General features: G+C 39.0%; 1 protein-coding gene across 2 annotated transcripts in view; it reads right to left on the reverse strand.

Annotated features, from left to right (window-relative positions):
• The window catches only part of jub (LIM domain-containing protein jub), a 59889-nt gene that overhangs the window by 14468 nt on the left and 26041 nt on the right, over positions 1-19380 (reverse strand). For both annotated transcript variants that reach the window (XM_022066787.2, XM_087354037.1), the window contains exons 3-5: positions 3400-3569; positions 2483-2545; positions 529-659 (exon numbers count right to left, since the gene is read on the reverse strand). In XM_022066787.2, coding sequence (XP_021922479.1) covers positions 529-659; positions 2483-2545; positions 3400-3569 — 364 coding nt within the window. The remainder of the gene's footprint in view (positions 1-528; positions 660-2482; positions 2546-3399; positions 3570-19380) is intronic.

Here is a 19380-nt window from a genome sequence, read left to right on the forward strand (position 1 = left end):
TGCTTCCATTCAGACATGACAGAAAAACAAATGCAGTGGATCAACTGGTTAGCAAAAGGGGACAAGTCATTTCATTGCCACCTACAGAAATGCTGTGGTCTCAAGTGAAACAGGACAGGGTGGCAGAATGAGACAGGGGTTCCCTTATAAGAATGCAAAAAATTTGCAATAGGATGATTATGCAACAGAAAAAAGACAAGATAAAATTATAGACAAGGCATACAGTGAAACAGGTGATGAGGTAAGTGATGAAAACAACATTACTTAAACTGGGGGCAGATATGAAGATAATGACAATGCCCTCTCCCCTTCATTACCTGTTTCCAAACTTGTGTGTCACACACACATACACGCATGCACACACCATTATTCTGCTAGATTTATGCAGATTTCTGACTATGTTCCCCACACATTTATATAAGTGTACAGTGATAGCTAGCAATGTCACAGTGACATGTCAGAAGCTGTGAATCTGAAAATAGCCTACCCCATACATGCATGTATGAGTTACACATCAACTCATCTTACCTATGATAATCATTAACACAATAGATTTTGTTGTCAACATCGACTGTGAAGGGAACACCATCTAAACATTCATTGCACACACAGCAACGGAAACAACCTGGGTGATAGGACTTCCCCATCGCTTGTAGGATCTGTTGAACATTCAGAAAATATGATTACATAAAACAGATAATTCTTCAAACATTTAACGCTTTATGCCAGAAATTTAAAATCCCAAAAGTCTATAGCTCTGCATTTTAGAAGTGATAAATATTTCTCATAATCTCACTGTGCCAATCTCATATCTTGATGTCAATAAACACTACTGAACACAAATTATATTACTATTTCTGTTGTGACTATCATAATTTAATTAAAACAAATTTCCCTCAATATCACAAACTGAAGAGCACAATTCTCTCCAACTAAAATTCAGAGATCAAATGTCACGGTGCTATGATCAGTGCACTTTCACATTCAAGAGGTCCTGTTTGAATTCCAGGAGACCAATTATATTAAATGAGATCTGTCTTCCGGGTTGTTTTGCCATATAGTCTTGTAGATGGTTACCAATATTTTTGGAGCAATATATTTCTTCCATTTCCAGGATTTCTGCAGATGGAGATGATATGTTCCTCCAAAATGTTGGTAACCACCTACATGACCTTACAGTGTCAACCCAGAAGACCACAAGTGACATCTTGACATTTTAGGGTGGTCTCCTCTATGTGTTTTATTAACATCTTAACTAAATTATAAATTCAGTATTTTTGATGTTTTTTATAAAAATAATTACTTTCTACAATGGACATGTTAATTTAGAAGAAATACTGGTCTGCAGTTCTGGAATAAAAAGAAAACCACCACATACACAGCCTGTACTATATTTACTTCCTCATTCAGTGCTAAATAATCTCATCAGTTGACAAAGAACCATAAACCAAATAAACTTCTAAAAACCCAGGACAAATGGAGGTGGCAGGAACAAGAATATAAGACTGTAAATAATGAACATATGACATCACCTCACAAGGGGGTTTGGCTAGGAAGTTTCTGGCTTCAGAATACTAGCAACAGTTTTCCCCCAATGTTCAATTAAACAATGAAGCTAATAATGCAGTCTAGGCTAAAATCATAGCAGGGTAGTTGTACAAAAGTCATTGCTGCACCTAATGACTCATGTTTTGGTCTTACTGGCCTTCCTGCTTTCTGTCAACATTGACATTTCTGTTATGGGAGCACATATCCAATATATGTGATAGTGGGAACATGACCAACAGCTTGAAGTACCTAGAACAACAACAGGGAGTGGTATGCCTCACATTCTAAGATACAAGGAGAGGGGAGATTGAAATTGTATCACTACACATCATGGAGGCACTGGGGTGGTGGTGGTAGTATAGCTCCTACTTGTTCTTGACCTCAACACTAGATGGGGCGACTGGTCTGTGTCTTGTCCTGGCCATGCTTTACCACCGGGGCTCATTAGACAGAAGGCTGGGTGGGCCCCAGAGCCATTCTGGATGTAGATGCTAGAGGAAAAAATGTTTGTTCCTGCAGAGGATCAAACCCTGGTCTCACCCAGTCCATAGTCAGACACTATACTGACTGAGCTACTCTGCCTTGCTAACCAAAATTAACCTTCCCCACAAGAAAGATAAAGGCATGTGGAGAAGTCAACATTGGATACAGATGGCCTTAAACCTAAAAAGCTTTCCTTAAACTACATCAGTAAATTTCAATCTTACTGTAAACCAGTCATTTTTCTGGCTGAACTATTATAACTGCCAAATATCAGTATAAAAAAAACAAATTAAGGAGTTCTAAAAGGAAATGCATGATTCATACAGCATTCAAGAGCTGTTCTAAGATCTCAATAATTACAGCAATTCAACAGCAAAGGAGAACATGACCTCATTCATTCAATATAGTATTCCAGGCATCAATCGAGACATTGTGTTAAACAAATACTCACCATTTCCATTATAAGATGGCCACAGATTGCACACTTCTCCGCAGTCTGCTGGAATCCTGAATACTGCAACACAAAATGCTACATATGTACAAAACAACTTCATACAAAGTTACAGAAACATTAAATGTCAGATCAAATGCCTAGGCTACCAAACCAGACTGGGTTTCAGATGCAACACAGAAGTTGTAAACAATGGCTAAGTCACAAACAGAAGCCAGATACTAGCACATAAATTGTAAATTGGTAGCCTGACATCAAACAGTAATTGGTTACCAGAACAGCCTAAAAGTGCATGTGCTAGTCAGTTCAATAGATAATTCTGATAATACCAGTATTCCCATGGAGAGGATCAAAAAATCTAACTGGTAAATTTTTATGATTTCATGTAAGCAGACTTCATTTTATAATCATTTATAATATTCAATTCAAGTAAGGTATTGCATCACATGCTTGAATAAAACACCAAAGTTGAGATAATAGCCTAGATTGAGAAAAAAACTTCAATTTATATTTCAGCAGTTCTAGATCATTTAATTAACATACTACATGCCTGACAAACACTTTCATAAAACATGAACTTACGAACAGACTCCCCAACCCAAATATCTTTGCCAGTGAACTGATTGTTCTGCTACAGCAGCCATGATGTAATGTGGATGGTGGTTACATGCAGGTTTTCATTTAAGAGATGAGGTACACATGCAAACTAATTAATTTTCAACACTCTCCTGTTTCTGATACTGGGCACAGTATTTCTGTGAAATGGCCTGGAAATTCTCGTTTAGGTCAGTCATACTTGGGTTGGTGCCAAATTAATTCTAAAACAACAACAACTACCATTACAAAATTTCTGGAATGAGCTTCCAGGTTCATGGTATAAGTGATTGTTTCATTTATTTTTTTTTTGTTTTTTTTACCAGGTAATCTTCCTCACAGTAGACACGTCCATGGACATTGTAGAATGCCTTTCCACGCAGCGCTCGCCCACACGAGCAGCAGATGAAACAGTTTGTGTGGTACAGGTTACCCATAGCTTGGCAAGCCTGCCCCGCTCCTGTCACCTTTTCCCCACACGTGTGGCAGATACCTGCAAAGAAAAGAACCTGTTAACACAATTTCTCTTCAAATACAGGCAACTAACAAGTTCAACCAAGTACCATTAAACTTTTAATTTGAAGCCTGTGCGAATGATGACACGATGAAATAAACTATTTTATGCAGTTTTTGTACCAAGTACATGAAATCAACGCACAAGAAGGAAGTCAAGTTCATATGCATGTTTTTTGTCCAAAATTAATTAGTGGATTTAGATAACTTGTTAATCGAGAGATTTTCTAACTGTAATTTGTTGGATTACATTAGTCTAATATAATTATAAATGAATCTCTATGGTATACTATTATCATTACATTTATAAACATATGTTTGATGCATAATACAATCAAAAATCACATACGGATCTATGCAGTGATACACATAAAATGTTTGTGTGTTGTGTAAAGAACATATTTCATCTACAATAAATATCAAAGCCAATAAGATATGAGAAATCATAAAGACAAAGGAACAACATGTACAAAACCAATCCTTAAATGACGAAAGCCAAACCACAAACATTGCAAAGAGGCAAACCACAGCATATGATACTGAACACAGTTATACTTAAGGGAATAGAGCACTCTGAAGATCTTGTTATAGATAGAAGATAATATAGAAGTGGGTTTGAAAGAAATAGGGTGGAAAGGTGTGGACTGGATTCATCTGGCTCAGGACAGGGACCATAGCAGGATCTTGTAAACACAATAATGAAGTATGTGGATCCATAAAAGAAGTGAAATTTGAATATCTGTGCAACTAATAGCTTCTCTGTAAGATCTATACTCCATGGTGTTGATTAATTTAAAAATCTAACATCTCGACTTTGCATTCCTTAGAAAACTCCACATCGGATATTTAAATGAAACCGAATAAGTCAACGACGTTTCCTTCTCAGGAAACAATAAGAAAGGCTGCGGTTTAAACATTGCTGCTGCAAACATGAGGTAGGCACGCACGCACACTGTAATAAACGGTATTCACTCGACCGTGCTACTTCTTCTCTCTGAGCACAAAACGAGGGAAACGGCTGTGATCACAAGTTCGGGCGAAGGGTCGAACTGGATGAGAATAACACATGATCCGCGCTACTGTAAAGGGCCCAATATACTCCGATACCAGGTGGCGTTATATGTAGCACAACCAGCCAATTGCAATTTCACATGGCTCTAAACAATAGGAAGTAATTGAGAGAAGAATGCCGGTAATTAATTGACTTATACCAGTTTTGGTATCAATTCGAGTTGCTTTGATTGAATACCTGAAAAAGAAAAAACTTTAAAAGAAAATGGCTGAAGAGATGGCTGACAGAAAAATTATTCTGTTGCTAACTTATTAAAACAATTACGAATATGACTATTCTGGGATGCTGCGCCGCGAAGTCTCATAAAGTCACCTCTGAAATATTGGTAAACTTCTTCCGGACTACAAGGCGCAACATCCCAGAAGTCAGCCATCTTCAATACACAGACCAGTCCACGAGAATGCATTCTTAACTAGACATATTTAACTAACTAACTAGATGGCTTAGGAAACCCGAACGTTCATCACCGAATTAACCAAAGCCCTCCACCGAACCCCGTCCTGGGCCAGCAAAATCCAGTCTCCTTCATCTCCTATCTCCCATAGATTCCGCTTGACATTATCCTCCCTTCTACGTCTAGGTCTCCCCAGCGTTCTCCTGCCTTCAGGCTCCCCGACCAATACCCAGTGCACACCTCTCGCCCCATCCATGCGTGCGACATGCAACGCTCGTCGAATTTTTATTGGGGGAGGAGTACAAATTTGTGAACTCATCATTATGCAGTTTTCTCCAGACCCCATCCTCTTCTCTCTTAGGCCCAAATATCCTCAGCACCCTATTCTCAAACACCTGCAAACTGTGTTCCTCCCTCAGAGTGCGAGACCTTGTTTCACACTCATACAAAACAACGGGCAAAATTATTGTTTTGTACACTTTAATCTTTAGGTTCTTAGAAATCAGACGGGAAGACAAAACATTTTGAACTGAAAAATAGCAAGGATTTCCAAAGTTGATTCTCCTCCTAATTTCCTTATGAATATCATTTTGATTTGTTATTGCTGTTCCCAAATATTTTAACTTTGTAACACTTTCAAAGGATTTATTAGCCACCGTAATATGGTTTTGCCCGTCTGTCTTCTGACGAGATACTAACATGTACTTAGTTTTTTCTGAATTTACTTCCAGCCCCACTTGTCTACCAGCCTCTAGCAAAACTTCTGCGTTCCTCTTTAATGTATTTATATCGCCACCCAATAAATTAACATCATCAGCATATGCCAATAGCTGATGTGTCCCATTCAATTGCAAACCCTCCTGCCTATCTTGGACCTTCCTGATAGCATATTCTAGCGCAAAGTTAAAGAGCAAGGGAGACAAAGCATCTCCTAGTTACAGGCCGTTCTTGATGGAATATAAGTCCTATACAAATTTTGCTAAAGATTTCATTTAAGCACATTTTTATTAGACTCATTAGTTCTTTGGTATACCAAATCAATGAGAATATTGAACAACACTTGTCTCTTAACAGAGTCGTAGGCTTTTTTGAAATCTATACATAATTGATGTACGGTCCCATGGAACTCCCATTTTTTCTCTAGTATCTGACGAATGTAGAAGATTCATTGGCAAGTTCAAGTTCAACTTCATGTAAATTAGGTTCTGGCACTAGCAGTTCAGTAGTATGTATTTTACTCTGTCTAACATCATCAGTCCAATGAACATTTAAGAGCTGGAAAAGAATTTTTTCCACCTATTCAAAATTTTGATTGAATCTGCCAGTAAGTTTCCAGTATCCTTTACCAAATTAGTCTGTGTTGAAGCAAACTATTTTCTGGACATTATCCATCGTCCCAGATTGAACATAAGCAATAAATACGACGTTTCGGAGATCGCAGTCAATCTCCGTCGTCAGGCAAAACCTACTCTGCTGGGCCCAATCGACATAGCAGAAGTGAAAGTCATGGTATATAAGCTAAGCGGGACAACACATATAGATAAGGTAGGTAATCATTCTCCAAAATTGCACAACGTGGATAGGAGTTGGTGCATATGACCAAGCTAACATTCTGTCCAAAGTCCAACAGACTGCAACACCAAAGAATGAAAAATTGAAGAGCAAGTAGAAAATACATAGTGTGACAGTCGAAGTACTGGGGGCTCAAGAAGAAATCTTCACACAGCATCGAGCTAAATTTTGTCGTCTGAGGTTGATATCGTTTCTAAAAATCATCTATGCCTCTGTATAGGTCTCTGATATTTTTTTCCTTATTATTTATCTCAAGTTCAGCAATTTTGCCCTTCAAGTATTCCCTTTTCTTATTCCTAAAGGTTCTACTAGCCTCACGTCTCACGTTACATAGATTATCCGCATTTGTTTTGTTTTGGTCCTGCAACCACTGAAATTTTGTTTGTTTCCTTCGATCTATTAATTCTGAACATTCTTAATCAAACCACGGGTTATTTTGCTTTCTCCTAGTTTCTCTTTGGCTGAAATTTTGATGCAGTTTCTGACATTCTCCCACTCCCTGTTGATGTCCACACTTTCATTATCTTCATCCGTTTCTAAAATTTGAAACCTATTCGAAATTTCAACTTGATATTGTTCCTTCGCCTCTCCCTCACTTATTTTTTTCAAATTAAATCTTTCTGTGTCGAAATTTTGCTTTGTTCGTCTACTTACTGAAAGCCTCTCCCTCGCTTTTGCTACCACCAGATAATGATCAGTGTCACAATCTGCTCCTCTGAATGACCTCACATCAATTACATTTATCTGCCTTCTATTATCAACTAAAACATCTACATGATTTAATTAATTAATCTTGTCCGTCTAATCACAATTTAATTTAAAATTAAGATAATTAAAATACCATGTGATGCTCCTTATCGAAACATTCGATTTACATTTGGAAAGTGATGTTCCAAATGTAAATCGAATGTTTCGATAAGGAGCATCACATGGTATTTTAATTATCTTAATTTTAAATTAAATTGTGATTAGACGGACAAGATTAATTAATTAAATATATATTTTAACAATATGACGCAACTCTATCATCTTATCTACATGATTGTGTGTGCTGCCATCTGGAGAAGTCCAAGTGTATTTATGAATATCAGGATATGGAAATTTTGTACTCTTTACAATTAGATCTTTCGACATAGCAAAGTTTGACACCACTGTCATTATTAAGTTCATGTAGACTATCGTTACCTATTGTTGGCTTGAAAATAACCTCTCTCCCAATTTTTGCATGGACATATTTAACATACAAATAAACGCTTCTTACATCTGCATTTGTATTCCACACAATGCAAATTGCTAAGCGGAATATACAAACCAAATAAACAGGATGGGTAGCAAATACGTAAATGTGTAGTCCGCCACCGTTAACCTAGAATCATACTCTGATAACAGCCAAAGTGACACCCAAGTCAACCAGCAGCGGAAAAATAAGTGGAATAGATCCTCTGGATAATTGGTATGAAGGCAGTACAAGGCACATTACGTATACTTACATGGTAAAAATAACTTTACTTTCACTGCACTAGTAAATTTATAATAATTCGGCATCATAAAATCAACACAGCAGATAATTTTTCAGAATCCAGCGGTGATCACGGCTTATCACTGCGCAGCAAGGTCTGAGGTGCGTACGGTGTTGGGCCACTCGAATACACTTAGAGTATGGATGTAACATGTTTGCGTTCTTCAGCGTTCTGTTTCGTTCTCTAACGCAGGTATAGGCCTTGCGATAAGGCAATCCCCGTTCGAGGAGTCCTACCAGACGTCTAAAGAACAAATTATTTTAGAATTCAATTCTGAACCGAAAATGGCCAGACTAAAAAGTAATACTCGAAGCAGAGGGAATCGACTATAAGATGAGTAAATATGTGGCATGCACGTGGGGGCACGAACAACATTATAATTTTTGTCGGAAAATCTCAATCTTGTAAAGTCTACACATACATGGGATGAAAATACTCAAAACGCATTTTACAAAATGGTGTAAAAGTACGGACTGAATTCAACTGACTGAGAAATGGGTTTAGAGTGTCTAATAAAAATTAAAGCTTCATAAATGGTGGTATTTTCATTATCAGATGAATAACTATGAACTACAGAACCAAAGAGTTAATTAAGCTAGCATGGTAAAAGATAAAAATCTTGTCTGTACCCAGGCATCTCATATAAGCGCTTAAGTGCGGCGAATCTTAAATCTCTATCGAATATGGAAGAAAAGTGGTTAGTTTCACTTCTCGCCGCTTCACCCCGTAGTAAAAGCCTCCAGTATCCACTGACTGCAAGACTGGCTGGAACTCAGAGATGATCTTAATGTGTTTCCAAAAACAAAAATTTACAAAATTGAATCCTCTTACAAAAATAGAATCCCGGCTGTGCAAAAATTAGGCAATACATTTATTATCCCAATATGAAATGTATCATTCCGTAAACGTAACAACAGATTCATAATACACACGTTTTAATATCTAGGCTATGTGTACAGATGGTCGTTGTTCGAATATCGGCCGGGACAGGTGATGGAGTTTTCCTCAGTTCCTCCAGCTGAACCACAACACAACCTTCACTGCATCTTATACAACAGAATGTAGTAAAATCCTAGGTCCTTTGCAGCACTTAGCGTACTAAAACGCAGTGCATACAAACATTTAAAAGAAATACTGACAGAAGCAAAAGATGGCATAACGAAAATAAGCAAAAACATTAATCATCAGCTAATATTAAAATAATGCGAATTTAAATGGCGCGACAAAGGCATAAAACAAGCCGCACGAACCCCCTCCCCCCACACCCTTTCTAGACTCCAAGCTATGAGACAACTGCAGCTGAAGCTCATCATAATATAAACAAATAAACAAAGCGGTGTTTGTGGGGGGGGGGGGGGGAAGCAGTTGGCTTACTATTTGAATTATAGTCTGGGCGAAAGAGCAAGTCTGACACATCTGCGGTGAGTCTGAAGCAACACACACACACAAAAAAGCGCTAAAGTGAAGTGTTTATTAGTCTAGTCCAGATCATTCGTTGAAAATGGCGAGCCGATTCCAACATGTGGCGACAAAGAAGGGGCACAGTGTCACAGACAGCTGGAAGGGAGTGAGTGAGTGAGTGTCCCTCAAATGAAGTCACAGTATATGTACGAGTAGCAATTTAACTGCATTGCGTGTTCTCTGCACTAACTGTGTGAAATGTCCATCCGAATCATCGATGAAATATGATATTATACGCAAACAGCTATAGGGAAATTCACTTGTGCTTCGTATCAGTCGGAAAAAACGCCCGCGTTACACAACACTCAAATACATGCACGAGGATCGTACAAATGTAATACAGGATCGAACAGAACAAAACAAAACAAAACACAAAACAACACATGAAGATCTGCAATTTTAAATTGAAGTATATTTCGATGTGGTACGTATATAATGTTATTAAAGTAAACATTTCTTATGTACTGATGCAGTGTTGACCAACTTTCCAACAGTACATTAGCTGTGATAAATAAACAACATGACCAAGGAGGAAAGCAAACTCGCAAAGAGAACATGTGGAAACTGTGTAATCCAAACTGAAGGACAAATTAGTTCTATTTTCCACTTCTTGTTAACTGTTAGTGAGCATCGCTTACGCATCTACAAAAATAAAGTCCGACTGCTAGCAACACAATGTCTCAAATCAACCACGATAAAGAATGCAAAAGGAGCTTACATTAAACGTCATTCTAGACGTGTTAATTAAGCAGCATTTCATGCACAAACGGGGTGTAGTGGCTAGAACTATTACTTCGCATCCGAAAGATTAACGGTTCGAATTTGAGGTAGGCAGTACACTCGTCTCAAAAATCGGACAATATTTACCAAACTACAAGGCGCAACATCTCAGAAGACAGCTATCAACAGATATATCTTTCTTTACCACACGAATTCAGAGATATGTAATGCTGGCATGTAGGGAACTTGAGGCAAAGCTCCTCGTATTCTATGCCTCGGCAATTGACAGAGGCGAGTGGACAGCTCTATGTTCCAGCCACTTCACTCAAGCAGGAAGCTAAATTATCCTCAATGCTGCTTGCGTCCCGGTAAGGGAAAAGTTTGTTCCCGCCATGTACTTGAACATTGGTCGTCCAGCCTAAGTAATAATTTTACTGACAGCCATTGTGGCTCACCGAACATAGGAACATCGTATTAAATTGGGCTATGACAGCTTATATTTGTAATGGAACGAAAATGTCCATCGTTGTCCTCTCGTGGTACTGCCATTGTCACTTTATTTAGAAATCTCATAAATAAAGTCAGGATTAAGATATTATGTGCATGATCCCGGCCGTGAATGTCACTCAGGATACCAACGTTTCGGAGAAATATACTTACTACCTCCATATTCAGAGCTGACTCTGAGGATCAACATCGACATTTACCGAAGTGATAACATAACATTTTAATAATTTTTAATTAAACTCGGTACAAACACAATTCCATTGAAAGCAGCCCCACCTCTGTTCTTTATTTCTTACCATCAATATCAAGGAGACCACATGAACCTCTGAGATGTGATATCAGCGCGACGTATGTACGATTTAACATTCGTGTGGCAACAGTGTTTTGAATTACATGCAACCAACTCAGTTTACGCCACATTTTTAAGAATGTTAAACAATATGGCGGCAAAGCAAAATCTAAATTTAGCATTCAAGTTCATGGGGGTAACTAATGAACCTTCGGAGCAATGCACATGAAATTCTGTGTTAAAAGACAACGTGAAAACACTACGAAGCCTGTGTATTTTTAAGTTAACGCATACAAACATGAAATGTATAATATTTTCAGGTTATATAAGGAAAATTTAATGCTATCGGGATCTGTAACGTTGTGACGGAGCATCCATATCGAACTACGCTCCACAAGTTTGTGGCCAAAATCCAACCCCCCTTTAGCTATATTTTTTGTTTGGTTTCTACCTTGGCCGACAAGTAACATTCTTCTGCTCTAAGAGATCCAACAAAACATCGACCTTTACATCCATTCTTCTTTAGGCAGAACTCCGTAACAATGTCATATCTAAACCCCATCAACCAAAGTTGGTGGACTGAGTTAATTTCAATGTGTCAGCAGCATATTTCTTCATCTGCTGTTGTTTATTAAACTTTTGAGTAACTGTCCATTACGTGTGTGAATGTACGCACGAATAGACGACCCTAGTTCGGAACCCAAGTCACAGATACCACGTTATAGCATCATATGAGTATTTATCCCTTTCCATTTGTGTGCAGTTTCCAGAAGCAGGAACCTCGGGCGTGGCAATGATACTAGTAACTGCGAATGAAATGGATACTTAAAGAATAAAAGTACTGATCTATAATTCTTGTTAACCTCATCATACGGACTGAAGCGATTGGAGAAACAGGCGTTATATGTTATTTCCAGATACTGTAGCCTGAGTTGAAACAGCGGGGTGATCACCAGTGTCACACAGAAAGGTTTCACTTCAAACTTCATGTGATACTCACAGTGGGCCGTGGGGAGGACAGCGGTGGCAAGCCCGGCCATGACAAGCGGTGGCGGGCCAACTGCGATCTGCGGCCAGCTGTGGCCCTCGGCCGTCTGCCGCTGTGGGCAGTCATCACAGTAACACAGCATCCTCATCCGCCCCCCGCCGGCATTACCCGGGATACGATCCAAAGGCCCTTCCAATCGCGATTAAAATTCAATCCACCGAGTTCAAGCTAACGAATAAGGTGTGGAGATGTTCAAACCGTCCACCATTCGTCACAACAACCTGCACCAGGACACAAACCAAAGGAACTTTACAGAGAGAATCCAAATTATCATTTAAGTTCGAGTCACTTCATGGCTGTTTAACTTTGATGCTCCAAGTGGCGATTGTTCGAGAATATGACTGACATGGGAGAAACAGAACAAAGCAGAAGAAACTACAAGTACCGAGGAATCTCCGTTTAAGAACAAAGGAACTTAAGGATTTCTCCGTTCTTTGGGAAGGTTCATAGACGTGTTCACATATTGAGCCCTACGAGTCCAGTACACATCTCAAAACTCAAAACCGACAAATATAAACTTGATAACGAATCCAGACCCAAACCGCATGCGTTCAAAGCCCTGCACTATTCCAGTACCGAAACTCCTTGGTCATCTTCTGATTTCTGTCGGACTGAATAAACTACGACTACATATTCCTGTCATTTGTTTGTCTAGAACATAAGACACGCATGTAGTGTACCCGAACACTTATCACTCATGGAAGCCACAGTTTCTTCCGGTACGAAAATCTGCAGTGTCAGGTACAGCAGCCAATAAATACAACGGAAACTGGAATGAGAGGCGCGCGAAAGGAGCGACTTGGTCCAGACGTCCGTCCGTCGAACGCTGCTCCGAGACAACTGCTGGGGCGACGTTGCCGGCACTCGTGGTAGTGCCCTAGTTCACCAATTGCTGGCACGATCTGGCCATCAACCAATTTGGCAGCGTAGTGACGAAGAGCGGGGAGGGGGCGCAAGATTTCCGAGGGGTGGAAAAATGAAAAAGAGAACAAGACTTCTGTTTCCTCCCAACAACAATAATAGCTACCAGGGAAAGAGCACAGGAAGAATCGGCGAGGGGCCTGCCCGAATGTCGCAACTTTCTGCACGGAAAAAGACAGCTTCACCTCTGTCGGGTGGTGGAAAATCATTACCTTGCCAGCAGAGGTAGACATGCCACGTCCACCCCCCCCCCCCCCACCAAGTCGCAATAAGCAAGACCGCTGGAAACGTACGAAGAAATTGAGAGAAAAATAAAATTGGTAAAAGTCTGTTGCTATCCAGATCAAAATTGCATCATCCCACTTGCATTTCAACAAACGCTTTTTTCTACTCCTTAAGTTTTGTACCTTTATATACGCCAGTATATTTCACCTCCGGTACTACCCAACGGCTTTTTATGGTCGACATTCAAAATTAAATTTGCCGGGTAAAGTTAATTTTGATCTGTACCTTGAAGCTGAAAGCGGTTTGATATACTTGTTCTCAAAATTATTCAGCATATAGAAAAAAGTAACGGGCTGTATCAATGCTCTAGTGCCATTACAGCGAAATTTTTTCGGGCACCGTCAGTTACCTGCATAAAATATTCGGAGGCCAGGCCTTGTTTTAGATAACGTACTCGTGAGATCCATTAGATAAATTTGCATGCTCTCAGTAGCCACAGAAGCAAAAGAGAATAGGCTACTACATACAATAAATTTCTGGAAATCTAAATGTGAGAAATTAACCAAGATGTCGGGATTTGTGAAAGAACAGACATAAATTTAGATCTATCGGTAAACATGACCAAGAAAAATGTGTGTGAGGAGAGAAACCCGGATTCTAACAGCATTAAACAGTCTGCTTGTCCAGCATCTTACAGACAGTGACAGAGCTATTGTTCGAAACGTCGCACATTATTTTTGCCAACAAACAAAGTCCGAAGAAAACTTTCCCACAAGAATGCACATCAGCACGATCTGTAACTTTCGATGTAACGAATCCTTAATGAAAGACACGGAAGCATTATATCAGTGTACGAATCTGTACAGCGACAAGCAGTTCTGTATCTGCAATAAATGAACGTCGAAAATAAAAAATGCTTTCAGAAAATAAGTGTACGTATTCAAAACACGGTTTGAGAGGATTATTCATCAATCAATTTAACGATATTATTTATTTTTTCTGTATTTAACAATTCTGTTACAGAACAAAACGGGAATAAAGTACGCAAGGATTTGAAAAGATGCGATCGTAACCTCCTTTAAGGTAGACGATACTATTCCGGCATACCCTTAACGAAAATGAAGTCCAGACTCGAACCAGATATCTCTCGAATAAAACTCCATGGTGTTACCTGCTCATATGAATATACGAAATAAAGTATCAGTCTCCTAATATTGCAACGTATATGCTGTGTTCATTTTAAAGCAATTCATTCAGAACAGAACAGACCTTACAAATTCGTATTTTAAAATTGTCGATTAGGCAAATGGAAAAAACCTCTCATGAAACACGCCGAAGTAAATTATGTGATACGAAAATGAGTTATGACTTACTAAGGCGCCAACCTAGGACTGTGAGAAGCTTGTATCAAGACGACACAACAATACTGGCAAATGAATACAGATTAGCGAGAAACATAACTTTCAATCTTGATTATTTATACTGATGCACTTAGCCGCGAATGGCAGACATAACTAATTTTAAAATAAACAATGTTACTTTAAATATACTTTATTTGAAGGCCATGTTAGCGAATTCTGTAGATCGTTCACAGCCAACTGTCAATAAATCGCGTAAAGCCGTCACCTATTTCAATGTGAAAAAATCTAACTTAATGCCAGGGCCAATGCAATGGGCTCTGCTGGAAAATGCCAACTGAGGATGAAACTCACGACTGACAAACTACACTAAGTGGATAAGTACCTGATTTTAGGTGCTTAGATTCCGAGACTCTCATCAATATAAAATCATACACTTTAAATTAAATGTAAAATTATTCGTAGAATCCACAACGAAATTCGTAGTTTTTCGAAGCGTCAAATTTCTTGGCCTTCGGATTTGAGACATTCGCGGCGACTACAATCAATAAAATCTTCTCGGCCAGTCAGCCGCGTTAACTGGTTACCGTAGTAAACCGACGTTTCGGGAACCAACTCTCTCCCCATCATCAGGGTTCTGATGTGACTGGCTGATTGCCCGAGAAGATTTTATTGATTCTTGGCTTTCTTTTAGAACACAGAGGCGCTATGATGCGAAAATTATTTTTAAAAAACAGTACGGCCATTCTAACGTCGAATTAAACCTCACGCTTTTTGATGTTGTTGTCCTTCTGGGTTGTGGCGCCGTGCAGACTCCCAGAAAGAAACAAACGTTTCGGAAAAAAAAAACATACTCTCTCCGTCTTCTGGGGCTCAGAACAACATCGTCATCCTCACAGCCGTGAGAACCTAAAATCCCACACTTTTTTTTGTGATCACCGGACGAAGCATCACACTTTGATAGCATGTAATAAGGCTGTGTCTGTATCCATGTTTAATTTCGAAAACCGCTGGAGGGATTTACATCAGATTTGATATGAAAGTTACACCACTGGAGGTAGAGATCTGCACAGGCTGAAGTGTTAGAATTTCACCTGGCCCGGCCCGAGAAGAATATGCCCCCGAACCCGAAATTTATCTTCAAGTATACCTGTAATCCCCGACTTCCTTTTATGCAAGCCCGAATGAATCCTGATATATTTATAATCTGCCTTGACTAACGTATCATGAATACGTGTTTTTATTAAATGCCTCTAATCCTTGAATGAGTTATATGAAGCTTTAAGAACACAAGAAGTTATTTTGGCGTTTGAGGAACGGTACAAAGACACCAGATGTCAAGTTTGTAAGATATTATCTCGAACTATTTCTGGGAGAGTGCAGCTACAAAATCCCCGAGAAAATCAAGACGATGGGATTCTTTCCGAAGTCCCACTGTGTCACAAGCATAACATTTGCGCGACTACGAATAATTTATATAACACCTGATTGCTATCAGTAGGACCAGGCCCAGACGCATGGACTTGTGAGGTGATAACGACACTGACGTCACTTAATATATGTCCTGATATAATGTATGAAAAACAGGCAACGAACGCTGACATAATTTTTCAGAATACAAAAGAACATGGCGGCTGCATGAAATTTATACCTATTTTGCTTTCGTTTTGATGACGATAACTAAGGAACATCAGCATTTGAAACTCTGCGTGGAGATAGATCAAAACACAGGTACTTACAAATTCTGTATAAAATACTGTTTGTTTATAAATCACCAGGCAAAAATGGCGTAAATGTTAACATATGACTAACATCCTGAAAATTTAATGTAGACAAATATTGTACTTAATAAGTTCTTCTTAATAAGAGAATAAATAATAACAGTCTTGAATCTGAAACTATTTTAACTCAGCAGCAACTCGATCGCACGACCATCTACGCGCGAGTCCAGCAGGCTAGCCAATGAGTTGAACTGGATGTCGTCATTTTGGTAATCTAAATATGGCATTAACAACACACGACCTAAACTGTTTCAACTCGTGTAATCAACACAAAGTTAAGCAAGACCCTCTATTCGAAACTATGCTATGCTCTCAGTAATCAGTTTCTGGCATAAATTTGAAACAGTAAAGTAGGAAGACCAACATTAACGTTCAGAAACTAAGTACCTGTTAAAAGTAATAATAATAATATAAACAGTATAACCTGCCGTCACAGTGGCCGCGTTGTCTGAGGCGTGGGCCTTGTACCGCTTGGTCACTGGGACCGTGGGTTCGAATCCCACTCCAGGCACGGATGTTTGTCCGCGTCTTTCTGTGTTGTGCTGTACAGGTAGAGGCCTTGCGACGGGCTGATTACTGGTCCAAGGAGTCCTACCAACTGTCTAATAGATCAAAGCCAACGAGAGTTGGGACCCGCAGATGCTCAAAGCACCGAAGGACGGGTCGTTCCAAATATCCTAAGTAAGTACGTAAAAGTACAGAATAACCTGAGTAACCTTGATTACAAAGCGCCCAATCTAACTGTGATTAAAACGTCATCAGAGCTACTCGGAATTGGAGCGAATATTCTCGAGCATTCTTAATGCTGAGGTTTAAAGGCGGAAGCGGTGAATTCTGGTACCGACTGCATTTTTTCAGTGTCGTTACATAAATGAATGTTTCCATTCGCGTTTAGTGTTGAGACATTTCAGCGTGTCGAGTAAGTGGCTAGAAATTGGACTATCGCGTTTCGATTCCCATCACAGGCAGGAACTTTTTTCTCTTAGCCACCGCGTTCAGACAGGTTTCGGAGAAAACCCACCCTTCCATCTAACGGATATCGGCGTTATTTCCCCAGAAGTAAAAAAATGTTTGGAAAATGAAACACAATCTTTTACCCATCGCGGGTGCTGTATTAACACACATTTCCACGAAGATAGGCTGATATTAGAGGATATGGTCCTCCCAGTCCACGTCATTCCTCTTCTCAGATATAGTTTAAATTATTCAGCGGAATGGAAGAGTCTAATGTGACAGCGACTTCCTTTGCCTAATGATTGATGAATCATTTAACCCTTTTCATGATACGAACGAGATATATCACTACCACCACCTCAAAACAGTTAAAGCATTTGTGTCTACTCAATAAAAGAAATTAATCGTTACCACGTGAATAAAACAGAATGCTTCTTTAAATAGAAACCAGCAAGGATATAGCATAAGCAATGGAACATCGACTGCAGAGAATACGTTGTATCCAATAACGGAGGAAACGAGTCGATAAATTTTACCAATACTATTATTCCTTAGAAGTTTGCGTCGTCCAAGTCCTACCAAATGTCTACTAGATAAATAAACCTCCAAGAAGAGGTCATATGCTTCACGTAGGAGCGAAAAGGATATATAAATAAAAAAATCCTTAGAAGTCATGGTAATCGTGTAAAATGGGAGGTGCGGGGCAAGAAATGTGTCTTCAAATATAAAAATTATACGGTTACATTTCAAGTGAGAAAATTACCAGCAAAGCTGTATCATGATTGGACAATTTCCTAATGTGCAGTCATTTTAAAAGAGTGCATATACAACACAGATTTTCAATCTTTAAATAACGTTTTGCGGAAAATCACGCGAAGGCATTTTAGCATATCACAAGGTCTATTAAAATGGAAACAATACAGACATTCATACAACAGAATGGACCTTAACGTGAAAGTAATACGAGAATATACTTTCGTAGGATGTTTTACTAGGATGGTGTTTAGCGAGCAGTCAGAAGTTTGCTTTAAAATTACTCAAACAATGCTTGGTGGAAAACAAATTGTTAACACTCATGGTCATGCATTTGTCCCCATTCCCTTATTACGTTTATTTATCCTGAGTCCAAACATTTCGTTCAGGTCTTTGTTCTCACACGCCTTCAATAACAAACGTTAAACACAGTATAGAAAGCCGGCGGCTAAGAAACTTGATGCATTAACAGTCGCACAATAATTCAGCCTTCGTACTGCTACTAATATAACAGATTCCTATAAATACGGGGAGAATGGCTGCACTAAAATGTAGAAACATTCTCAGCTGTCAGAAGATAGGTGAAAGTTGAGGCTGCAAATTCATCACTGGGCACGACGTTAATTTATTTCATATATATAATGTCAACAAAATTCATTAACTAATAAGTTATACGCCATTCAATGGTTCGTTATTTTCAGCAATCAAATCTAAACATATAACATGGACAGTCACAATGGTTTTCTATGCATAATAATAATACCTTAGGAACAGTCAGATATTTGTCATTATCTATAATCACACATTATAGAGCCAGTATTAACTGACGATAATGTAGCTTGAATCTCTTAAGTTCCAACGATAGCCTACTTATGCTAGAAACTGAAATATACAGATGCGGTAGTCCCTTGATACCGTGTTTCATTCCATTCCATTCCATTAATAAGTCCAAAAGTTAATATTAAGAGAAAGGCAGACACGTGACCACGAAGACACTATAAGCCTGTCATTCTCTATTAAATACAGACAAAATGAACATAAGTTACTCAAGAAACCCTGACAAAACCGCAGCTCATTTCGAATTAGTTCGCCTTGCATTATCGGCAACTTCTCCGACATCGTTGTCGCGCCGGTAATCTACCGTAAGTCAACTGGTGCACAAAGCCATGGCCACTGACTTTTTTTATAACACAGCAACTATAATACAGCGTTCCAG

This window comes from Zootermopsis nevadensis, unplaced genomic scaffold, assembly GCF_977971745.1.
Source record: "Zootermopsis nevadensis isolate Lab colony 2312 unplaced genomic scaffold, Znev_1.0 Znev_ptg000022l, whole genome shotgun sequence".
Taxonomy (NCBI): domain Eukaryota; kingdom Metazoa; phylum Arthropoda; class Insecta; order Blattodea; family Termopsidae; genus Zootermopsis; species Zootermopsis nevadensis.